At 38.1% G+C, this 19,788-nt stretch overlaps 1 protein-coding gene across 1 annotated transcript in view; it reads left to right on the forward strand.

Moving 5' to 3' along the window:
* The first annotated feature begins 1,339 nt into the window (after positions 1-1,339).
* LOC148088278 (transmembrane protein 132D) overlaps positions 1,340-19,788 on the forward strand; it is a 41,735-nt gene continuing 23,286 nt past the window's right edge. Inside the window, exons 1-2 of the mRNA XM_087795890.1 lie at positions 1,340-1,909; positions 11,859-12,726. Coding sequence (XP_087652016.1) covers positions 1,843-1,909; positions 11,859-12,726 — 935 coding nt within the window. The 5' untranslated portion in view covers positions 1,340-1,842. The remainder of the gene's footprint in view (positions 1,910-11,858; positions 12,727-19,788) is intronic.

Raw genomic sequence — 19,788 nt, forward strand, 5'->3', positions numbered from 1 at the left:
TTTTTATATTTTTGTCCGTTTCCTAAGCTCCAATTTTTTTTTTAAATGTGTCAAAATGTACTTCAAAAAATTAAGAAGATTAAGAAAGATGTCTATAATCAACTTTTAATTGGACATCAAGGAAACTTCAAGGAAAAGGTCAATGTTAGGAAAGTCCCACATATATTGACTACAATTAGTGTAAGTCAACGCACATCATCAATCCCGGAAATCTCCACCTACAAGAGACTCGTTGAATAAACAAAGCGGGCCGCAATTACAGCTGGCTGGAGTAGGAGTGAAGTAGGTTATGTTTTAAATAATGTTTGAAAGGTGTGGGTGAGTCAGGAGAGTCGGGTTTTCACATTAGTTGCTCTTAAAAGCATTTTTTAAAAATTCGATTTTGTCCTTGAAACATTACAACCTACTTATTTATTATTTCTTACTCCAACATTAATTTTTACAAATAAGAAGAAAGTCTCAAGCATTGTCTCACAATTAAAAAGTCAAGCTTATTGTTAACACTCAGAGCAGGTGTTATTACCAAGTCATTACATACGTTATGCTTGTTAATAGTGCAAGTTGCAGTCAATCTGTGGTGAAATTTACCTCCCTGTAACAAAGAGCTTTTAAATGTACTAGTGAGTCACATTATATACTGTAACTGTATACTGTATCTGTATACTGTATACTGTTATTTTCTTGTTCTTATTTTATTTTGATTTATTTTTTATTTTGTTATTTGTTTTATAAAAAAAATGGCTGTATGTATTGGCTATTGGAAAAAACATTTCCCGAAGGAGACCTCCTGAGGTTAAGTTTTACCTTACCTTAACTATTTTGAGGGGCCATTAAACAAAAAACATAAAAGGCAAGCCTTAATTGTTATTCCATTATATTTTATTTTATTTAATACATTGTTTTTTTTCAATGAAAATCATAAACATTTTCCTAAGTATGTTAAACATACATTTATTTTGGAAAAAAATACTCGTAAAGGAATGAAAATAAAACAAGAAAACAAGAAAATCCTGAAATTATCAACTTAAAAAAGTTATGACATGTTTAATCATTAAATAACAGTTTTTTTTTTTTTTTATCTCTGTGTGTTTTGATTCGGAAAATCTGAATTGCATGTATTTAAAAGTCACAGACTAGACGTAGACAAAGATTGCTTTAATTTTATTTATTTTCTTTTGCGCATCTGGATTGCATCCTTCTGAATAATGTTATCATCCATCCATCAAATCAATCCAGCCAAAGATAACACAGGAATGGAGACATCATCCATCATCCAATAAACAAAGTGGTTATTTTGGGACCACCACAAAGTGACTGTTAGGGTACTTGTTTTGTGGTGGAAACATCGCGGGGTTAATCCCAGCAGCTGCGTGGACGTGGCTTCCTGAGCGGATGAGCAGTGACAGATGATGAGTTTAGTGCTCGCAGGATTGCGCACAAGACAGTCAGTGATCCGCTAACAGGCGCTTGACACCGCAGAGGAGCGAGAACAGACCCAATCCCGAGGAGATCACGAACACACAACTCCGTTATTGATCGCAACTGGAGTCCATCCATCGAGCGCGCGCGGGTTTTTTTTTTTTCATCCTCTTTCTTTCGCGGACACAATCTTCGGGACATTTTTTTCTATTTTTTTTTTTTATATCTTCCAAGATTGCCGCGCGCAACTTTTACGCGTGGATCTGCAGACAGGTCGTCACAAGCGGGGAGTTAGGAGTGCACGAGAGTGTGACCACAGCCAACATGAGAACTGCAAGAACTGGGATCAGATGTATCCTCTGCTGAAGCGAGCCATCAGACTCTTAGACCTGGTCTGGACCTGAGCAGTTTGTTGGTGCCAAAATGAGTCTCTCTTGCAGGACCTTCTTACACGTGATGCTGGCGTCCATCTCCACGGTGCTGACACAAGGTGAGTCTTTTTTGAATGTGTGATGGATGACGTGCTTCATATCAGACTAATGAGTGAGTCCAATGGATTGGTTGATTGATCACAAGTGATCGGTGGAAAGTGGGGTTTCGTGTCGGTGTCACAGTGAGGAGGTGGCTTCTCTTCTCAGCCAAGGAAAAAGAAAAAAAGGCTTCTCTGGAGGACCTAAATAATAGATGGCATGTCCTCTGTGCCACAAACTTACATCTTGACCCACTGTGAACAAAGGCTGACACGAGCATCTGTGCGTGGCTTCTCCGCTGCAGTGGGGTGCCAGCTATTAATCATTTAACAAGAAATCCAAGAGAACTTGAAAAGATCCAGAGATGATGACTTACCTCATAAGTACACTTATTCATCTCTCTCTCTCAAAAAAAAACTCACCAAAAAACTAATTTCACTTTAAAGTCATACACTTTGTGAAATGAGAAATTGGATAAAACCATTACTGAGCCATTTACTCTAAAGCCCATAAATACCTGATAAGATAGCTATTTCCGAGGAATGTAGTCTGGCGATTTATCTGGATAAAAAAATATGACAAAAAATGGGGGAAAAAACTCTAAAATCTGATTTTTTTTAAGCAGCTTTAAGAATCTCATTGGACATAGCAATCCCTCCCAATCACTGCACAGGCTTAAGCTCCTCTCAATCTCTCTCTCCCTCTCGTCTTATCTCTTCACCCTCTCACTACTGAGGCCCACAGAGCATTACATGCTATATGATCGGCAGTAGATCATCTTTATAATGTTTCCCGAAGCCCGCGACACCGGGGTGTAATGTTGTCACCCTCACTTGGCGGAGAGATTTAAGCACTCGGGCTAACTTTTGTTCCACAGTGTCCATGATTGGAGTGCTCCGTGTAGTTCATTGACTTCGAGCAAAGATGATATTTTTAATCTAAACTTGAGTAAAATATGGATATGGCTGCGGTTGCTCTGTGTTTTTACCAAAGTTAGGAGCATGAATAAAGGTGGTTGCGCAACTATCAAATTGAAATTGTAAGTTAAACAAGTCTGATATTAGTTTGTTATAATGTAAGGACAATTGCACTTGGCATTAAAAATAAAAATTCACCTGTCAACTCAGGGCACTGGGGCCAAATCTAGCCCGCCAAGTAATTTTATATGGCCCCTCCTGATGGTTGTGCATTTCATGTTGATATTGAGACGTATAAAGCTAGCAGTGTTTTCAGAGTAAATTGATGTCAATGGAAAGTTTGATGAAGAATAAACATTCTATAGCATCAAAGAACCAAAAGATAATTTGGAAATCACATTTGTGCACCTTTTGTGATTGAACTTGACGCCCCTGCTCTGGTTTATTTACATAAGACCTGAAAAATTATAATAACAATCATAAAGAATAAAAAAAAAAAGAAAGACAAAAGTGTACTTGGGTCAAACAAGAATTCAAGTAGAAATTGACTCATTATAAGGGTTCTTTCAACAACTATGTATTTCAACAAGAAGCAGCCATAAACAAAAAGTAAAATAAAGAATAGCATCTTGGGAAAGATCCATTCCATAAAAAAAAACAAAAAACAATTGTACTGTTATGAATCACCCAAATCTGAAATGTAGTTTGAAATGAAATCCAATTGCGAAATGCATATAGTTTCAGCGTCTAATACATGGTATTTGTTGGAGGGGTTAGGCTGAAGAAAAAAAGAAGAAAAAAGTTTTTAATTGTTTTGTGGGAAACTTTCTGTTTGAGACTTTGGCTCCTACAAGGGATTGTGTGATGTCACATATTGGCTTTTATGTTGTTGATTTTAAATATATAAATTATAATAAAACCGATATCATTTACAATTTTATAAAAATGAAAATAATGCAAAGTGACATTTTACTTATGTTCCTAGCTTGTCATTTTGCTCTAATGTATCTACTCTTCAGATTTAACCTGCTGTCTTCCATTACCGACGACAACATATTGAATTTAACGTTGTTTTAAAAGGTCTGTTGAAGTGACAGCTGCCAACATACATTTTTGAGACTATGTGAGGCGTTCATAGACAGTTACTATAGCAACACTGGTCTATTTATTGATTCATCTTTAATGCACTCAGTAAATGGCACACATTTTCAAATTGCTGTCACAACCCATAACAATAAATCCTCCTCCCTTACATCCGATGCGAGTCCGTTTGTTCTGATAAACAGGCACATGTCAGGCTCACAAAGCTGGATAGGAAGGTGGCGTGGTGGCATGTCAAAAGAGTGCCATGTTAGATTGACATATGAAAACCTGCGGAGGTCAAGTTTCAGAAGAGTTTATATCGAGCAAATCTCATTTGTGCATCTTCTGCTACCCAGAGAGTTTGGTTTGATTGGCAACATGTTTGGATTAAAGGTAAAACATTTTCAACATCCAGACTTAAGTCCGGTACTTCTTTAAAGCCTCTAATACAACAGCAAGTCTCTGAAGTTGACCTGCTTGCAAAGCGAGAATCACATATTGTAGATTTGAAAGTCCAATTAGGAGAACGCTAGATAAAGAAGCTGCATGACCTTAGCTATCAAGTCTGGAATAGCAGCGGAAAAAAACATTCAAACTAACTTTACACTGTGTGTCTATCTACGTGGACGTTGAACAGCGAGCGCGACAGAACCTCAATGCTCCACAGAGCCAGTACAGGTTAGCGGCGACAAAAAGATCAAAAGAATAAGGAGACTTAAATATGAATGATTTTATGGTTTGATGTTATGTTGAACACTCTTTTAATGGGTTAGAGTTAAACTGAAAAATCTCTCAAAAGGAGTCCCGTCATTTCTCGGGTGATAAGCCGCTACTTCACCTTTCACAGGTTATCTATAGATCAATGGCCTCCAGGAGGCGCTCTATGAGAAGGAAAAGCTAAACAGACAGGTGGAAAAGATAATCCAGCGAGGAAGACGATGGTTTCCGGAACAAGAGGTGGCAGTAATAGCAAGACTCAGGTAGCAATAGTTATATTTTGAATTTCTTCATCATGGCCACACCCTCATCATGGAAATCACACGGTAAAATGCATATGACGCAACTTTAAAGGCGATGACATGCTATACATTAGCTCACCATATTAATGGTGAGATGTTGGAGACGGCAGCGTTATCAACTGACTCATTTTCGAACTGATTCCCTTATCGGGTTCACAGGGGGCTTGAAGCCTATCCCAGTTTGTTCGGGCGAGATGTCGTACGCACACGATGACATGCTTTGGATGTTGTTTTATTTATGGTGATTACAGGGAGAACATACGAACCCAACACAGACATATCAAAGGTTATCTCAAGCTGCAATTAAACTACCAAACAAACATTCCTGCAGACAGTCAGTCATGCAAACCACTACACATTTTTCCCTTTATTTTTTTCTTGCTGTGTTACTGCTGTGTTACAAGCGCTGTTCAGAAAAATCATGTATTCAGCATTTATCCTTCTGAAGCTTATAGACAGGTGCAGCCGACAGTATATCTGTACAAATTACTTTGTTTCTAAATTGTTTTTTGAGGCTTATTTTCAGGTGCACTCTATAGGCTTTACAGTAGGAGGCTTCTTTTGTTCTCTGCTAATACACACTCTTAAACAAGTCAGGAATCTGCCACCTCTCATTTTACAATGCATGAAATGAATGATATGAACAATTTGTAGTTAAAAAACTCCCCATTAATGGACATTTTCTGGCTCTGACGGTGCATTTCAAGAGCTCATCAAGTGAAATATTACTGTGATAATGCACCAGTGGATGCGATGACAGTCCATCCAAACAATGCATCTTTAATTAACTTGGTCTTATTTACCATAATTTGACACTTTTGACACCACAAAATATCTTCCCAGGATCCAAAGCTGATTAAATATGAATAAAATAAGTTAACTTTCAGATAGCGTTTGAGTCATGTGAGTAAGTGATGTAATATTGGCCAGTAAAGATTTCTAAGCAACAATTACAATTGAAGCTTATAACGAAAAATGTAACCTTAAAAAAAAAGGCAGTGATAACGTTCTGACTCAGACGAGGATACAAAAAAAGTCTGTGTGTCTTGGAAATGAGTAATTTAGAGGTTTGAACAGCTGCCACAGCGGATTGGCCGTCGTGTTTATCAGCCGAATGCAGCGCTTGTCATACTGAAGTTGCCTTCAATATGTGCACAATCATGTTCACGTGTGTTTTTATGTACGAGCCGAAAAACGCCATATGGGCCCTTCCACTGCTCTGCACATCCATTTATAGTTGGTGTACGGAGGTGGGGGAGATTGCCATATTATTTGTTGTCGGTGAAATATTTAAACAGTGAGCTTACACATATTTTTTGCAGGTGATAATTAAATAAATGATTGTCTCCGCCAAAGAAAACTTCACTAGTCAAAATACCCTTGTATGTCAACCAAGATTACCACTCATTTCCTTTTTTACTTCTTACACTTCATTGAACATATTCAAACTTATTTTTTTTCCTAAAATTTAAATAGAATATTTTGACCTTCACAAGGTAATGTTAGTTCTATCAAAAGTTTTCGGCCATTTGCAATACATCGATTTGACACAAGATATTGATATAACTTTTACATGCACAGAAAGTTTGAGGATTCTTTATATGCAGATGATACTTAATGATTTAAGGCAAAATGTGTCTAGTTGTTAGGGTTTTGTTCCTAAAAGAGACAAACAGGTGATAAGAAAAAAAAATATATATATATATGTAAATTGCACTGATGGTAAGATGAAGGGTCTCATTTGGTTAATTGTAAGACCAATTTTTTTGGTCAAAACCTTCAGACCCGGCGATAGTATTAGTATTATAGCAGTATGTGCTCGCTTTTTTTGCACAGTCTCACATAGTACCCATTTTCTACAATATCAATAATATATTAATTTGCAATACAAAGTTTTACCAAGAATATACATAATATGTTCATTTTATAATCTTGTTTTCATAATTGTAGCCCATTCATCATATAGGTTAGCATGGAATAGATGAACCCATTAATTTTAAATTCAAAATTAACTTTTTAGTCACATATATATATATATATATACAGTACTGTAGTCTACTTAGTCTATTCAATCTGGTTGTTTTCTCACGCCAAAGAAAGTGGTCGATTTTTTCACGAGGAAAATTCCAAGACTTCCACAGGTCAGTCTAGTTCAAGGTGATAAAACAAACCAGTCAAAGACTTCATTATCGGGAACTTGACCTGGCCTGACGGTGCAGTTGTGTTGGTGGGAGGAGGATTGAGAGGAGTTGCAATTAGCTGTGTAATCCTGGTTCAAGATGGTCACCTGATAAAGAGTGAGTAATCAAAGACAGATGGAGCCAGAGAACGGGCCGCTGGAAGGAGGATCACTGGCGAGGGATTAGAAGAGGGCAACCTGGGTTCGATGGGCCGTCTGCCACCGGAGAGGGCACCTGGAGATGTGATCTCGGAGGAGTTGTGGTGTGACAGTGAAAGGGACATCAGCGGGGATCAACATGTCGTCGACTCCTTTGCTCGCTCCCGGAGGAGTGTGTGCAATCATATGTAATGGGCACCCCACGTCGGCAGTTGACCTTGCTACTCCGGGGCCCAAGAACGCTCACAGATCACAGTTATTCAGTGTCTCGATTGATTCTAAAGGACAGAAAGAAATAGTCCCTCATTCAGCTCTGAACATTAAACTTTGCCCGTGTAATTCCTTCCGATGATGATCTGTAGCTACTACTAGTTGATTATTTATACATGTTTATTATCTCAAGGTGTGTGTCAATACTTCTGTTTATGACTGGACTCACTGTTGACTTTCATTCACACCCATCTCAGCACTGCCCACTGAAGCCTGGATGTTTATTAAAGATTCAGTCGGGGCCTGAGAGAAAATACGATGAATATATATTCTGGATAAAATAATTGTGGTGACAAGCTTGAGGGAAAGTGAATCCCTAATAACACAATGTCAATGTTTTTCGCCAGAGATGGCGATAATGAAGAGATGATGATAATTACTTTGGAATTCATTAGTGACAGAGAATTGTTCCCAGGTGATTGTTCAGGATTGAATTGTCGTCTGATAGAACTTCTGTCTTACTCAAGGCTCGCCAAGACCAGCCATTATACAGAAACCTAAAAGAAAAAACACAAAATTGTATTCCAAATATTGCAATAATAGTGGCAGCAAAAGGAGAGCTGAACTGTAGGTTCGTCATCTATGTTTTCACATTTTATTCCCCGCAAAATAAAAACATTTTTATACATTTTTGAACACTTAACAATACAAATTGTTAACCGTGACAGCCTCGTAACTCTCTGGAAATCTCATTCCAGCAGATTCCGCTAAAGGAAGAACTTTTTGCCTTAAAACAAAAACTGTAGTTCAGAGCCATTGTCATGATGTACTTTATGTAAAGGATTTAATAAAATGATCAGTGGATTAATAATCTCAGAATAACCCGAGCTCTAGTATGATGAAAAAGATACCCTTGTAGCTCTTGTGTACCATGAGAGTTCCTGCTATTGGAAATAAAGGGTTTTCATAGAGACTTTGCAATATGGTTACATTGCAAAACGACCAAAACATTATTAACATAAACTTTAATATTTGCCATTATTCTTACAATCTTTAGGGGGAATAGATAGAGGTGGTTATTGCACAGGTTAAATCCAATAACATTGACACAAAGGCACTGCATGAAAAACAAAAAAAAGGCCGAAAATTTTAACAAAAGTGATTCTAAAACTAAATTAAATTGTTTGTAATACAGTTACTTACGTACTATGAGTATTGATTTTGGGATTGATTTGTTCAGACAAACAGGGCAAACTAAGTAACATCAAAATGACTTTAAAAGCAAAGAGAGGCACCAAAATAAAGCATTGAAATCTGTGTTGCTGTTTGGTTCGGTTACTACCGCTTATGTCAGAGCCAGTAAATATATTTGGTGCCAATATAGTCTATCTGTACAGATCTCTAGCAATAACAGGGCTACAGTCTGTCACTCTGCAAATATATTTTTCTTCTGATGAGTGATGGTTTATTCTCTTGAGCTAATAACGTACATTTAATTAAAGGTTTCGCCTCCCACCAAATGTCAGCGGAGATATCTGTATCCCTACAGTGAGAAGCAACAGGGATAGATGACACGGATAGTGACGCCTTGATGATGATGGTGTTAACAATGAAATGATGAACCGGTAGATAAGAAAAGTAATAACAGGGAGACGGATGGACTGATGGAGACGGAATGCGAGTTCATGCTGCTGGTATTAAACGGCACATCTGTCACAGGGGCAGCAGGAGGCCAAACCGGGGCAGCCCTGCACGGATGACACAGACGGAGCGAACGTGACAGACGCGTGTCTGGATCTGCAAAATGGAAGAACCGTGTCGCTTGTCCATCCGTCTCATTGTGAAAACACTCTGCTCGCAGATGTGTGCCGTCAGACATTAAGGAGGGATGTGTTTTTCCTAAAAAAGGGAAAAAACACATGTGATTGGTGGACCAGTTAAATCTGTTTGGCAACTGTTTATGATGCTGAAAACCTCTGATTTCCTCTTAATGGACTTGTAATTATAGAGAAATCAGTGGGAGTGTTGCTTTCTCTGGGCCATTCATCATCATTACATGGAGTTAGCTTTAGCGGTTTTAGGTTGGAGCATCTGTAATTATGGTCTTTGATTTGTTGTGGTCACTGTGCATCATCTTGCGTTCCAAAAGACATGTTTTCCTCCCTCTGTTCGCTCTCCCTCTAAAAGACGGCAATTAGCCTTCAGATAAACAGCACGCACTCAATGTCAGCTGCTATATTAATCTTATAATTCTATCAAAACATCTGGTCAGTGAGGTCACATAATGTCCACGCTAGTGCTCCAGCTTTTAGAGAACATCATTCAATGTTTACGCTGCTGGTTTTAATCTCCTTTTGGTTAAAAAACCCCAACTTGCAGCACATTTGTGATTAGTCTCGAGACAATCTTCCCGACAATCAACTGATGGATCTGTCCATGAATGTATATAGTCTGATCGTGGTGCTTTCAGTGCTTTTCCCTACCTGCTGACTTTCTGAAAATCCATTTTTAATGCCATCCAGGGGTGTTTGATTCTCCTGCTGGATGAATCAGATATCACATTTTCACAAAGCATATGATCAAAAAGAAAGATCGCCTCAGTGAGAGATGCCCCCCCGGGGAGAGGAAAATTGGGAAAATAAATGTGAGTGATAATTACGTGGTTACCCAACTTGAATAATGGCTACTGTTGCCTTTTTTTCTCTCAATGATGGTGTTTTACAAAAAAACAAATGTGGTTTTGTATCTGGACTGAAATGTGTAAAAGCACTGAATGTTTTTTTTTATTTTTATTGTTTTGAATCTGTCGTCAAATTATCAGTAAGCGCTTTAGAAGAAGAATAGAAAGAGAGAGTGGAAAGAAAGAGTTCCAGCAGTGAGTTAATTTCAAATTATTAATGATAATCAGTATGAATTAAAAATTGTGTTTGCTAATGGCAAGAAGAAATAGCCTGATCATGGATTAAGGTGCGTGGTTGATGGTTTCTTAACCACTAGGCCACCAGAAATGTTTTTTTTAATCCAAATGTTCTAAATGAACAGCTTTTTTGTCTCTAAAATCACACCAATGAATTAAAATGTTATATATAAAACAGTGATTTGATGTATGCTGTTCTTTATGTAGTCACGTTTTCTGATTTGGCTTGTACTGAACGGAAAACGGTTGTGTTAGCATTAGCGGCTGCTACAAGTGATACCGGTGAATCAAAAGATCCTTACCTAACCTCCGAGGTAAAAGTATTGAATGCCTTTTATTAACTAAAATCAAGATAAAGTTATACAACGTTTACAACAAGGTTTTTTTCACAGATAAACGTGAAAATGCATCAACAATTGATGGGTTAATAAAATGCTTAGTTCTAAAGGTATTAGAATTGAGTGTCAGACACTATTTTTACAACATACACATACCAATGTATTTTTCATTTTTGTTGTGATTCACAAATATTTCAATAACTTCCTTGGCAGAGGTAATAAATGCCCTTGACCAACTTAATATCATACATTTGAATGTTTCCGATAAACCCCTAGAAGCATATTCTGGAATAAGCATTTGCGTCAGAAATGAGCTAAATAATGATTGTACTGATGAACCCTGACTGTGCCTTTGATACTAATCTTTGTCCTCACAGGAACCGATAGGTTAATACTCTAAATGATGAAAGAAAAGGTCAAGACCTTTATTTTTTAAACTTTGACTCTCTGAGCGCAACACATATTAGAGCTTAGAACATGCAGACAATAAGTCTTATATTCAACAATATCTCATAATTATCATTGGCAAAAATCATTTTGCGAAAGCTGCTTGTGGAAGAATGAAATCCATCATGCATCTGTGATTCCGCTCAGATGTGGGCCAGCATGTTTAGGGACACCACTAGACATAAACCCTCTGCACTGTTCTAGTGTTCCCAATTTCCCTCGTTTGTGCATATTTTACTTCATATATAAAGTAGGAAAGAGGCACTCATTTGGAAGTTTCAGCTCCCAATCCAGCTTTTCTTTTCCCTCTGTAAGCAGAAAAGTCACACGACCAGTAAAGTTTGAAATTAAGATTATCACGGTGTTACTGTGTTTTTTCAGGTCAGAACTTCCTGCCCTGAAATCTCCGAAAATCCCCACTTCTCTTGCCGTATTTTACATTATAATCTTGTTTACATGAATTTTGAGGTTAAGCCCTTTTAGTATAATACTTTGATCTCCATTCAGCTGATCATTTGCCCTTGACCAGCATTGTGCTGAAAGTCTGGAGAAGTGCATATATGTTTTTTATTGAATTTTCCATTCCAATCCTTGGAGACCTGTAATCTTTCTTTTTTTTTTAAAGTGGGCTTTTACATTTGAAAGCTTTATAACTGATTTGAGCAATAACGGTGGACATCTTCTTTTCTTTATCTTTCAGATTTGAGCGCCAAAGAGCTGAGTGACAGTAAGAGCCTTACGCCTTTACCCATCTTTCTGCCGGTCAGCTACGAAGTGCGAGATGCCGACTACCTCTTCCTAAAGGAAGCCGGCCAGGACTTCATGAGGAACAGCAGCATGAAAACCCACACGCAGCCCTTTGTCATACTAAAAGCCAGTCGCCTGCCTGTGGTCAATGCGAGCTACAGAACGATGTCCGCTGAACAAGCAGTGCCTCTCGATCTCCTCCAGAGTGTTCAGCTCTTCAACGCTCCAGACGTCTTAACCTTCAACTGGAAGATCCTGTCTTTTGTACTGACCCCGCGGGTGTTCTCTTCCAAGCCCAAAGTGCGAATTCTGTTTTACGTTTCCGGCAGGGATTGGGGCAGAAAAGTGAGTGGTGTGGACGAACTGCCGTGCGTGAGTGTTTATGCCTTCTGGCAAACTCAAGAGGTGAGGGGTTCCTGCGCTCTGGGAGGGGAGAAGGCCACCTGCATGGCCGAGTTATCCCCGCCTCCCGGATGGTTTGCTCAGGGCTCGGACAGCACCAGTCGAGAAAGACAGGATCCATCGGCTGGAAACCCAGTGGAACTGTACTACCAGGCCCGGCCGAAAGTCAACGGGAAGTGCGTATTTGTGGACGGGGGTCGCTGGGGACAGCAGACCGAGTTCGTCCCGGTCACGCCCATGAAGAGGATTGGAAGTGTACGTCTGCAGCAGGTGCCTAAAGGAATGGCCACCCTTTCCCGACTCAAACTGGGCAACTCAATCATCATACGGACATCTTCAAAACCCCTGAAGACCACCGACATCGCCACCTTTTATGTCCTGATGGCAAGCTCCGCTCAGCTCACCAACTTCACACTGAGGTAGGACTCGCTCCGCCTGAAACCCCGTCATTATTGGATGCTTTATAAGGATTCAGCGCAGAGAAGAGTCCTCTAACCGAGAGCGCTCTCAGGAATATAGCGTTATTAGTCAAATTCATATTAGGGATGGATAGTCATTTCTCAGAATATACGATACCTTCTGGGATTTGCAGTGGATTAATCATGATGAATACGAATTTATCTATTTGAGCGGCACAGGCCTGTTAGAAGAACTGACGTCAAACACAAAGTCCTGGAATAAATAATATGACAATATTGGAGCTTAAATTAAATCCCTCTGATATCGACGAGCTCAAAGCAGACGTTTAAACACTTATTGGTGTCCCGAGAATGGGTTTAGGAAACGACTCAATCCCTCATTTATCTCATTATTTGTGTTTGTGCAAATTTATGCAACATGCATGTACATTTTATATGATTTTTTTTATATATATTCTAGTGCAGTACACCTTATTTAAAACAGTATTTAAAGAAGCAGTTATAAACTTTAATTACAGTGTACCATATTGTTATAGCAATATAAATGCATTAATCAAAGAGACACCAGACGGATATAAGATCATAAGTCATCCACTCACGTGCGTCACACACATGTTGTCTTGAATTATTGCCTGTTGAATTGAATACGGCCTTGTGTTCAGGCATTCTATCATTGAATTTCAGGACTGAAAAGACTACAGTGACCTTCTATTTCAATGTTTTTCCCTCCCTATGGATTTTAATTTAAGAGATGAAATCCTTAATGGGGTAATATTTGAAATGTTAAGGATCGTTATTAGGATACGTTATGAGTCATTTGATGGCTTCCACTGTAAGTAAAAGTATTTCACGTATCCTCTGTGTATCCGTGCCATGTTTAAAAAGCTTATTTACAAGGTAAAGCTTCAGTCTACATCCATCAGGATTCAATTAAATGCGTTTCCAAGCCATCGAGGATGTGCTTACATGGGCAGAACCTACTCTAGTAAACAAGGGGTGCCAAACTCAATCACACAAAGGGCTAAAGCTTTAAACACACAGTCCAAGTCCAAGATATTTGGGGCCACATAAAATGACTTGGCGGTCCTGATTCTCACTCAGACCTTGAGTTTGGCACACAAAGTATAAATCAAGATGCACTTTACAGAATATGTTCAAAGCTGATTAGAATCCGAACTCCACGTGGATCTCCTTAAAGTTATACTTTTAATGTAGCATGTCATTAAGCTTTAAAACCTATTTTTTAATTACGCGATTCATCTCCGTCTATAAACACCACCTGTCTATGTTTTTAAAGTTGTCTCTCGACGATTATAAGATTTGCAACGTAAACCTCCTCAGCAAAAGTTTTACAAATGATGTTTGAATTGAACAGAATCATCGTTCTCAGCATGTGTTTATATACAGTATATGAACAGACTTAAGAAAAGCCTCAACTCTTCATAACGACAGAAGTTCAATAGAATTATTGTTTGATTCTGTCAACACAAAATCATAAGAATCATTGGCATCTTATTTTGTCAACATCTCTCATCGATAAGACTCAATTAACCTGTGTTATCTTAGGCCTGAAAACCAATGTGTTTGAGGTATCCCTTGTGTTTTCTCTTTCCTGAAATAACAGGAGGGTTAACATTCAAGTCAGTAAATTGAACATTATCTATGTTACGCTACATATAAGTTTAACAATACACTAAATGCTAAAAGCCAAAAACTGGAATTTGTAGCATTGGTAAAAAACTAAATGAATACTGAATTAAGGGATGTTTAAATTCTCATTGCAGATAGAAAAAACACCGCAATAACTGTCAGATTATCCAGAAATTACTGAAATTACTTTTGAAAATTGACTTGAAGTTGAACTCTGAGGATTCACATTTTTTCCATTGAGTAGATGTTTGTCTTATTAGAACATGTAAAAAAAAGTTTTTGAAATAAAGTTGTTTCTTATCATATAATAAATAAATAAATAATAATAATAATAATTATGAATAATAAACACATTTTATCTCATGCATTAGGAAGAAAAAAATGTTATAATTAATGTTTAACAGGCTGCCAGTTTCAAGATGAGCTAAATACATTTTAGGTTTCTTTTGGGTTGTCTGGAGAATGAACGATTATTTTTGAGTGGACATGCGTCAGTTGAAGTGTTCCAAAGAGTTGGATTGAAGGCGGTTTTTAATGGACAGCCAGTGCTGCTCTTGAGCTATTGACTTTTGCATTAGAATACCACTCGGTGACGTAAGAAGCAGTTCTGTTCCTCAGTTGACAAAGGTGATAAAGCGGTCCCTTAGCGTTCTTACAAACAAGTTCCAAGATTAGTCAAATTTTTTACTTTACAAGACTGATTTCGCCATCTCCATTCAGTCAGACCTATGACCAAAATCAGGGCAAAGCATAAATCAATAGGAAAGTCGGTGACTAGCACAACGCTGATGGAAATATTGCATCGTGTCTGAGAGTCTCTCTCGGGCGTCTCTCTCGCTTGTTACTCAAGGCTACTTTACCAAGGAGAAATAATGCTCCGTGCGTAGATTGATGTACCGAAGCTGTTTCAAAATTAAACGTCTCCCTCTCGCCCGACTGTTTTCATGGTCATTCCCATTACTATTCCTTCGAATATGGTCAGACGTCATCCCACAGCGCAAACAGGTGAAGATTTACCCGAGCTTGATTAAAGACTGATTCCCACTTTATTATTCCAGACACTTGCTGCTGTGAGGACGTGAATAATGGTCTGTCTAATGGTCAAATGCATTTTCATTTTATTCCGCACATTATTGATAGTGTTTGGGTGTAGATTTGGATCAGGGGTAAAGCAAAAGTCATAAATCCTTCTATCTGTGTGCCGGGTAATAAACATAATATCACTGTTTGTTGTGACGCATTTCTTTGGTCCAGTGCACTGATTTTAAAGAGTTGGGTCCTTGAGAGCAGCCATCCAAAAATGTGCTGACCTCGGCAAAGGAGTATCCACCGTGCCAAACAAACTGAGGGGCCGGTGGGACACAATCAATACCTCCTGAAAAATAAATCATTTTCCAGCTATCTGTGCCTGGACATGCTCACGTATGCTTCACAGGAAGTGCAGGAGAGGCGACAGTCAAGAGGAGCTCATGGATTATTCATTCTCCTTTAACCTGCTCCCATGTCCATTCATTTAGTCACTTACTTAGATCAATGCTGAATGCTAGAATAGGTAAATATTGACCCGGGCGCTCGCAGAGCACGCATTGTACGGTATATGAGCTTTAAAACTTACTACAATATATATCCTTCACTTTCAGTGCATTCCTAGTTCAGTTTACTGTCACTTCAGCTTACTTTAGAAATATTCAGGTTTTCTCTGAATCAATGAAAGCATGCCCCGAATTTGCCTTTTTATTTTGTCTCTTCGAATCATCGTGATGGCAGAGTCAACTTTAAAAGAGCCTTCAAATGTTTGTTCAATTGGAAATGAAGCTCAGACTGAATTACAGAGATGTTTTTGAGAAAATATTGATTTTTCTTTATAATACTGGCTTTCTGACTGGTTGCGAAAAAAAGAAATAATGAAATCTCTCTATAGTAAATGTTGAGCAAACAATTGCATTTAGGTCATAATCACCATCTGAATCCGTAAATATTTTAAAGCTTTACGAATGTATACTTTACTATTTTATTTTACAGTGTTTATTAGAAGGAGCAGCTTGTCATTTCTCCATTACATTCTGTTTTTTAGCAAGTCAAGATTTATTTTACACACCTCCGATTTCAATCACAAAAATCAGAATAATAGCCACAAGTCAAACAGGCATCAGTGTCAACAGCTAAACAACCCATAATGCACTGCAAGTGTAGAAGTTATCATTATAATCAACATGAAAGTGTCGACCATTTAAGATAATATATTATTCTATTAGTAATACAGGGGGAAATTCCACTTACAGAAACCAGAAACATAATAAAAATACAAAAGCTTAAAAAAAGCATCATTGTAGTCATTAATAAATACAAAAATATAAATAACAAATCATATACTAAATTATATTTTTACAAACATGTTATTCATTTTTAATATATGGATGTATTCCTGATGGAGGATATTCCTATTCAGAATATTAAAAATATAAATAAACATAATAGTCGTAACAGTACTTGTAATAAATTCACACAAAATAGTGTAGTTTTGTCACAGAAATCCCACATGGAACTGAATTAGACTGAAGCAGAACACACGTGAATCTGTTCTTCTTTGCCAACGAGCATCATGAATATTGAATTGTTTGGGCTAAAACTAAAAGATGCAGAATTCCATCATAGTTAATAATGTATAAAGTAAAAAAGCAATATCTCAAATGAGAACTAAAATGTACTTTTTTTGGAAACGTGTCGACGCCTCTGCAACAGCTGCTTACGTTGAAGCATAAAATGTAATCCATGTAAATACATACATGAATATATTTTATTAGAAATTTTGGAATCCTGTTCTGTTCTTGCTGTGTGCACAATGGTTAATAAACTATTGAAAACAATTTATTTTGGTCAAGGCTCACTTTAATATGATGAAAATTAGTTGAATCTAGTGGAGAAAAAAAGAGACTAGAAGGTCAAGAGACCACAGCTGCACTCTGGCAAAAGATGAGCATCCGTTGCTACGGTTTCAGCTTGTTGGAGACATAAACCGGTTTAATTCCTTACACATCATGAGCCGTTTGGTGCGCCACGTCCCTCCGCTCCTCGGCACATTAACACGCCCCACGCATTTGGCCCTCAGCAGCTGTCTGCTTGCTTTATCACTGTCGGAACGTCCCATTAAGCTCTGCTCAATATTGATGATAAACCTGTTATTGATCTCCGTGACTGGAGTCGTACAAAGTTGAGGCGGATGGAGAGCAAGACGAGTCACGGCCTGAGGAACTGGAGACGGAAAACTACAGTTAACGCATTGTCCTTTAAGTACACGCTTGTCGAGCTCAGATCAATACATATTAATGAGCTACTTTATCGACAAGGAACGGCTTAATAGGGACCGGGGACATTTGTATGTATGACAGCGTAGATTTTTAGTGGCATGCTGTTTGCCATCTGGCACCTGCGACGGCTTGCATGTCTCCTCGGCTCCAAGGACCGTTCCATGAGTATGATGAGCGTGTTGCTGACGGCCGGCCATCAGAGTGGCAAAAAGATGGACACTTGCAGGTATAATTAATGGTTGCATCTGTTGCCGCTCGCCTCGGGGCTCACCGGTGGTACTTCAACCCTACAGTGATGAATCAATGAAGCAGGAGAGAGGGCTGCACAAATTATATCAGGGAAGTAATTATGTTCCCCTCTACTATCCTGGTGGAGGCTATGGGGCGTAAAGTTGGTCCTCTCTGACAGGTGAGCTTGACAAAGTGTCACCGCAGATGGTTTTGACCCAAAATCTAATGGCATCCTGATGTATTTTATCATCTCATTGCCACCATTATGAGCCCTGCCTGCTTTATGCTTATCAGCAACATATTCACTCAAGTTTTATGAAGGTCGCTCTTTATCTTACTCAATGCTTTGCCGGATCAAATCCTTTCATTCATCCATCTATTTCCTGTCCGGACTCAAAATGTCATCCATCTATCTTTTTTCCTAAGCCTACTCAGCCGCCTTCTCAGCTGGAGAGTCTTCTTCTTCTTCTAAAAAAAAATGTAAATCACGCAGATGCTCTATGATAAAGCCAGAACAATCCAAGTCAGGGGTCTCAAACTCATGTAGCCCAAGGGCCAACAGATGCAAACTCTCGTGGAGACTGGGTCACATTCGCCGGGGTCGTTCATCAGTTTTTTCTGTACTTCTTTTAAGAAGTAAGTTCTAATTTTGTTGTTTAAGGATTTATGGATTTTTCTTTTCCTTGGTTTCACTGTAAATTTCGGCAATTTTTGTCTAATTATTTTATTTTAAAAATCTGTTCCATCTTAACCCTTGTGTTATCTCAGGGTCAAGGTGACCCGGAGGCCCGAATGCAATGTGTTTGTAAGTAAGTAAGTAAGTAATTTGTATTTATACAGCTTTTTTCCAGATCAAAACAATACTCAATAAAATATATACTTTAAAAGTCAAGATAATACTAAGAACAACACAGGAGTTCCAGAAAATCAAGGAAAAGCCTGAACAAATAAACATGTCATGAGATGTGTTATACTTTGTGTTGTCTTTGGGTCACTGTAAACAACCTCCACCACTGTATGTGTATTTCTGGAAGCTAAGGAGGTCGATCAACTTGATCCAGAGTCAATACAAGGGATACCACAAACACAAACACATTTCGGGCCTCCGGGTCACCTTGACCCAGAGATTACACAAGGGCTAACTATTTAATAAAAGCTATATAAATGATGAGTGAATGATTATTGTTATTCCCTTGCCATCTTAAATTTAGCAAAAATGGAAGACACTTGCTCTTCCTGCACTCAGAAGATGAATGGAGGGCCACATCATTTTATGACACAGGCCACAAATGGCCCACGGGCCGTTGATTGTTAGAGACAGCTGATTAAAGACTTTCTAATTTTTGAAGTTTGACATCGTCATTGCTGATACTAATGGCTTTGCAAAATGTCTTCCCTCTCATGTCATTGGAGTAGATCTAGTTTTTGTCTTGTCTGTTATTTCCTATTTTTCTCTATATTTCTATTCTCTATATTTCTGGAACATATATACAGTATATATATATATATATATATATATATATATATATATACTGTATATATGTTCCAGAAATATATATATATATATATATATATATATATATATATATATATATAACCTATTTGTTCTCTCCATCTACTTAAGTTTTGTAGTTATATTAACCCTTGCAAGATAACTACAGGGTCAAGATGACCCGATGGCCCGAAAACAAATGTAATTGTGTTATCCTTTGTGTTGTCTCAGGGTCAAGGTGAACGACCTCCCTGGCTCCCATAATTACACATACAGTTGTGGAGGTCGTTCACCTTGATCCAGAGACAACACAATGGTCAATTTAGCTTATGATGCCCACTTACACTTTTCCAAAAAAAGTCTTTATTTTAAAAGCATAAC

This window comes from Callionymus lyra, chromosome 1 (genome assembly GCF_982586985.1).
Source record: "Callionymus lyra chromosome 1, fCalLyr1.hap1.1, whole genome shotgun sequence".
NCBI classification, from domain to species: domain Eukaryota; kingdom Metazoa; phylum Chordata; class Actinopteri; order Syngnathiformes; family Callionymidae; genus Callionymus; species Callionymus lyra.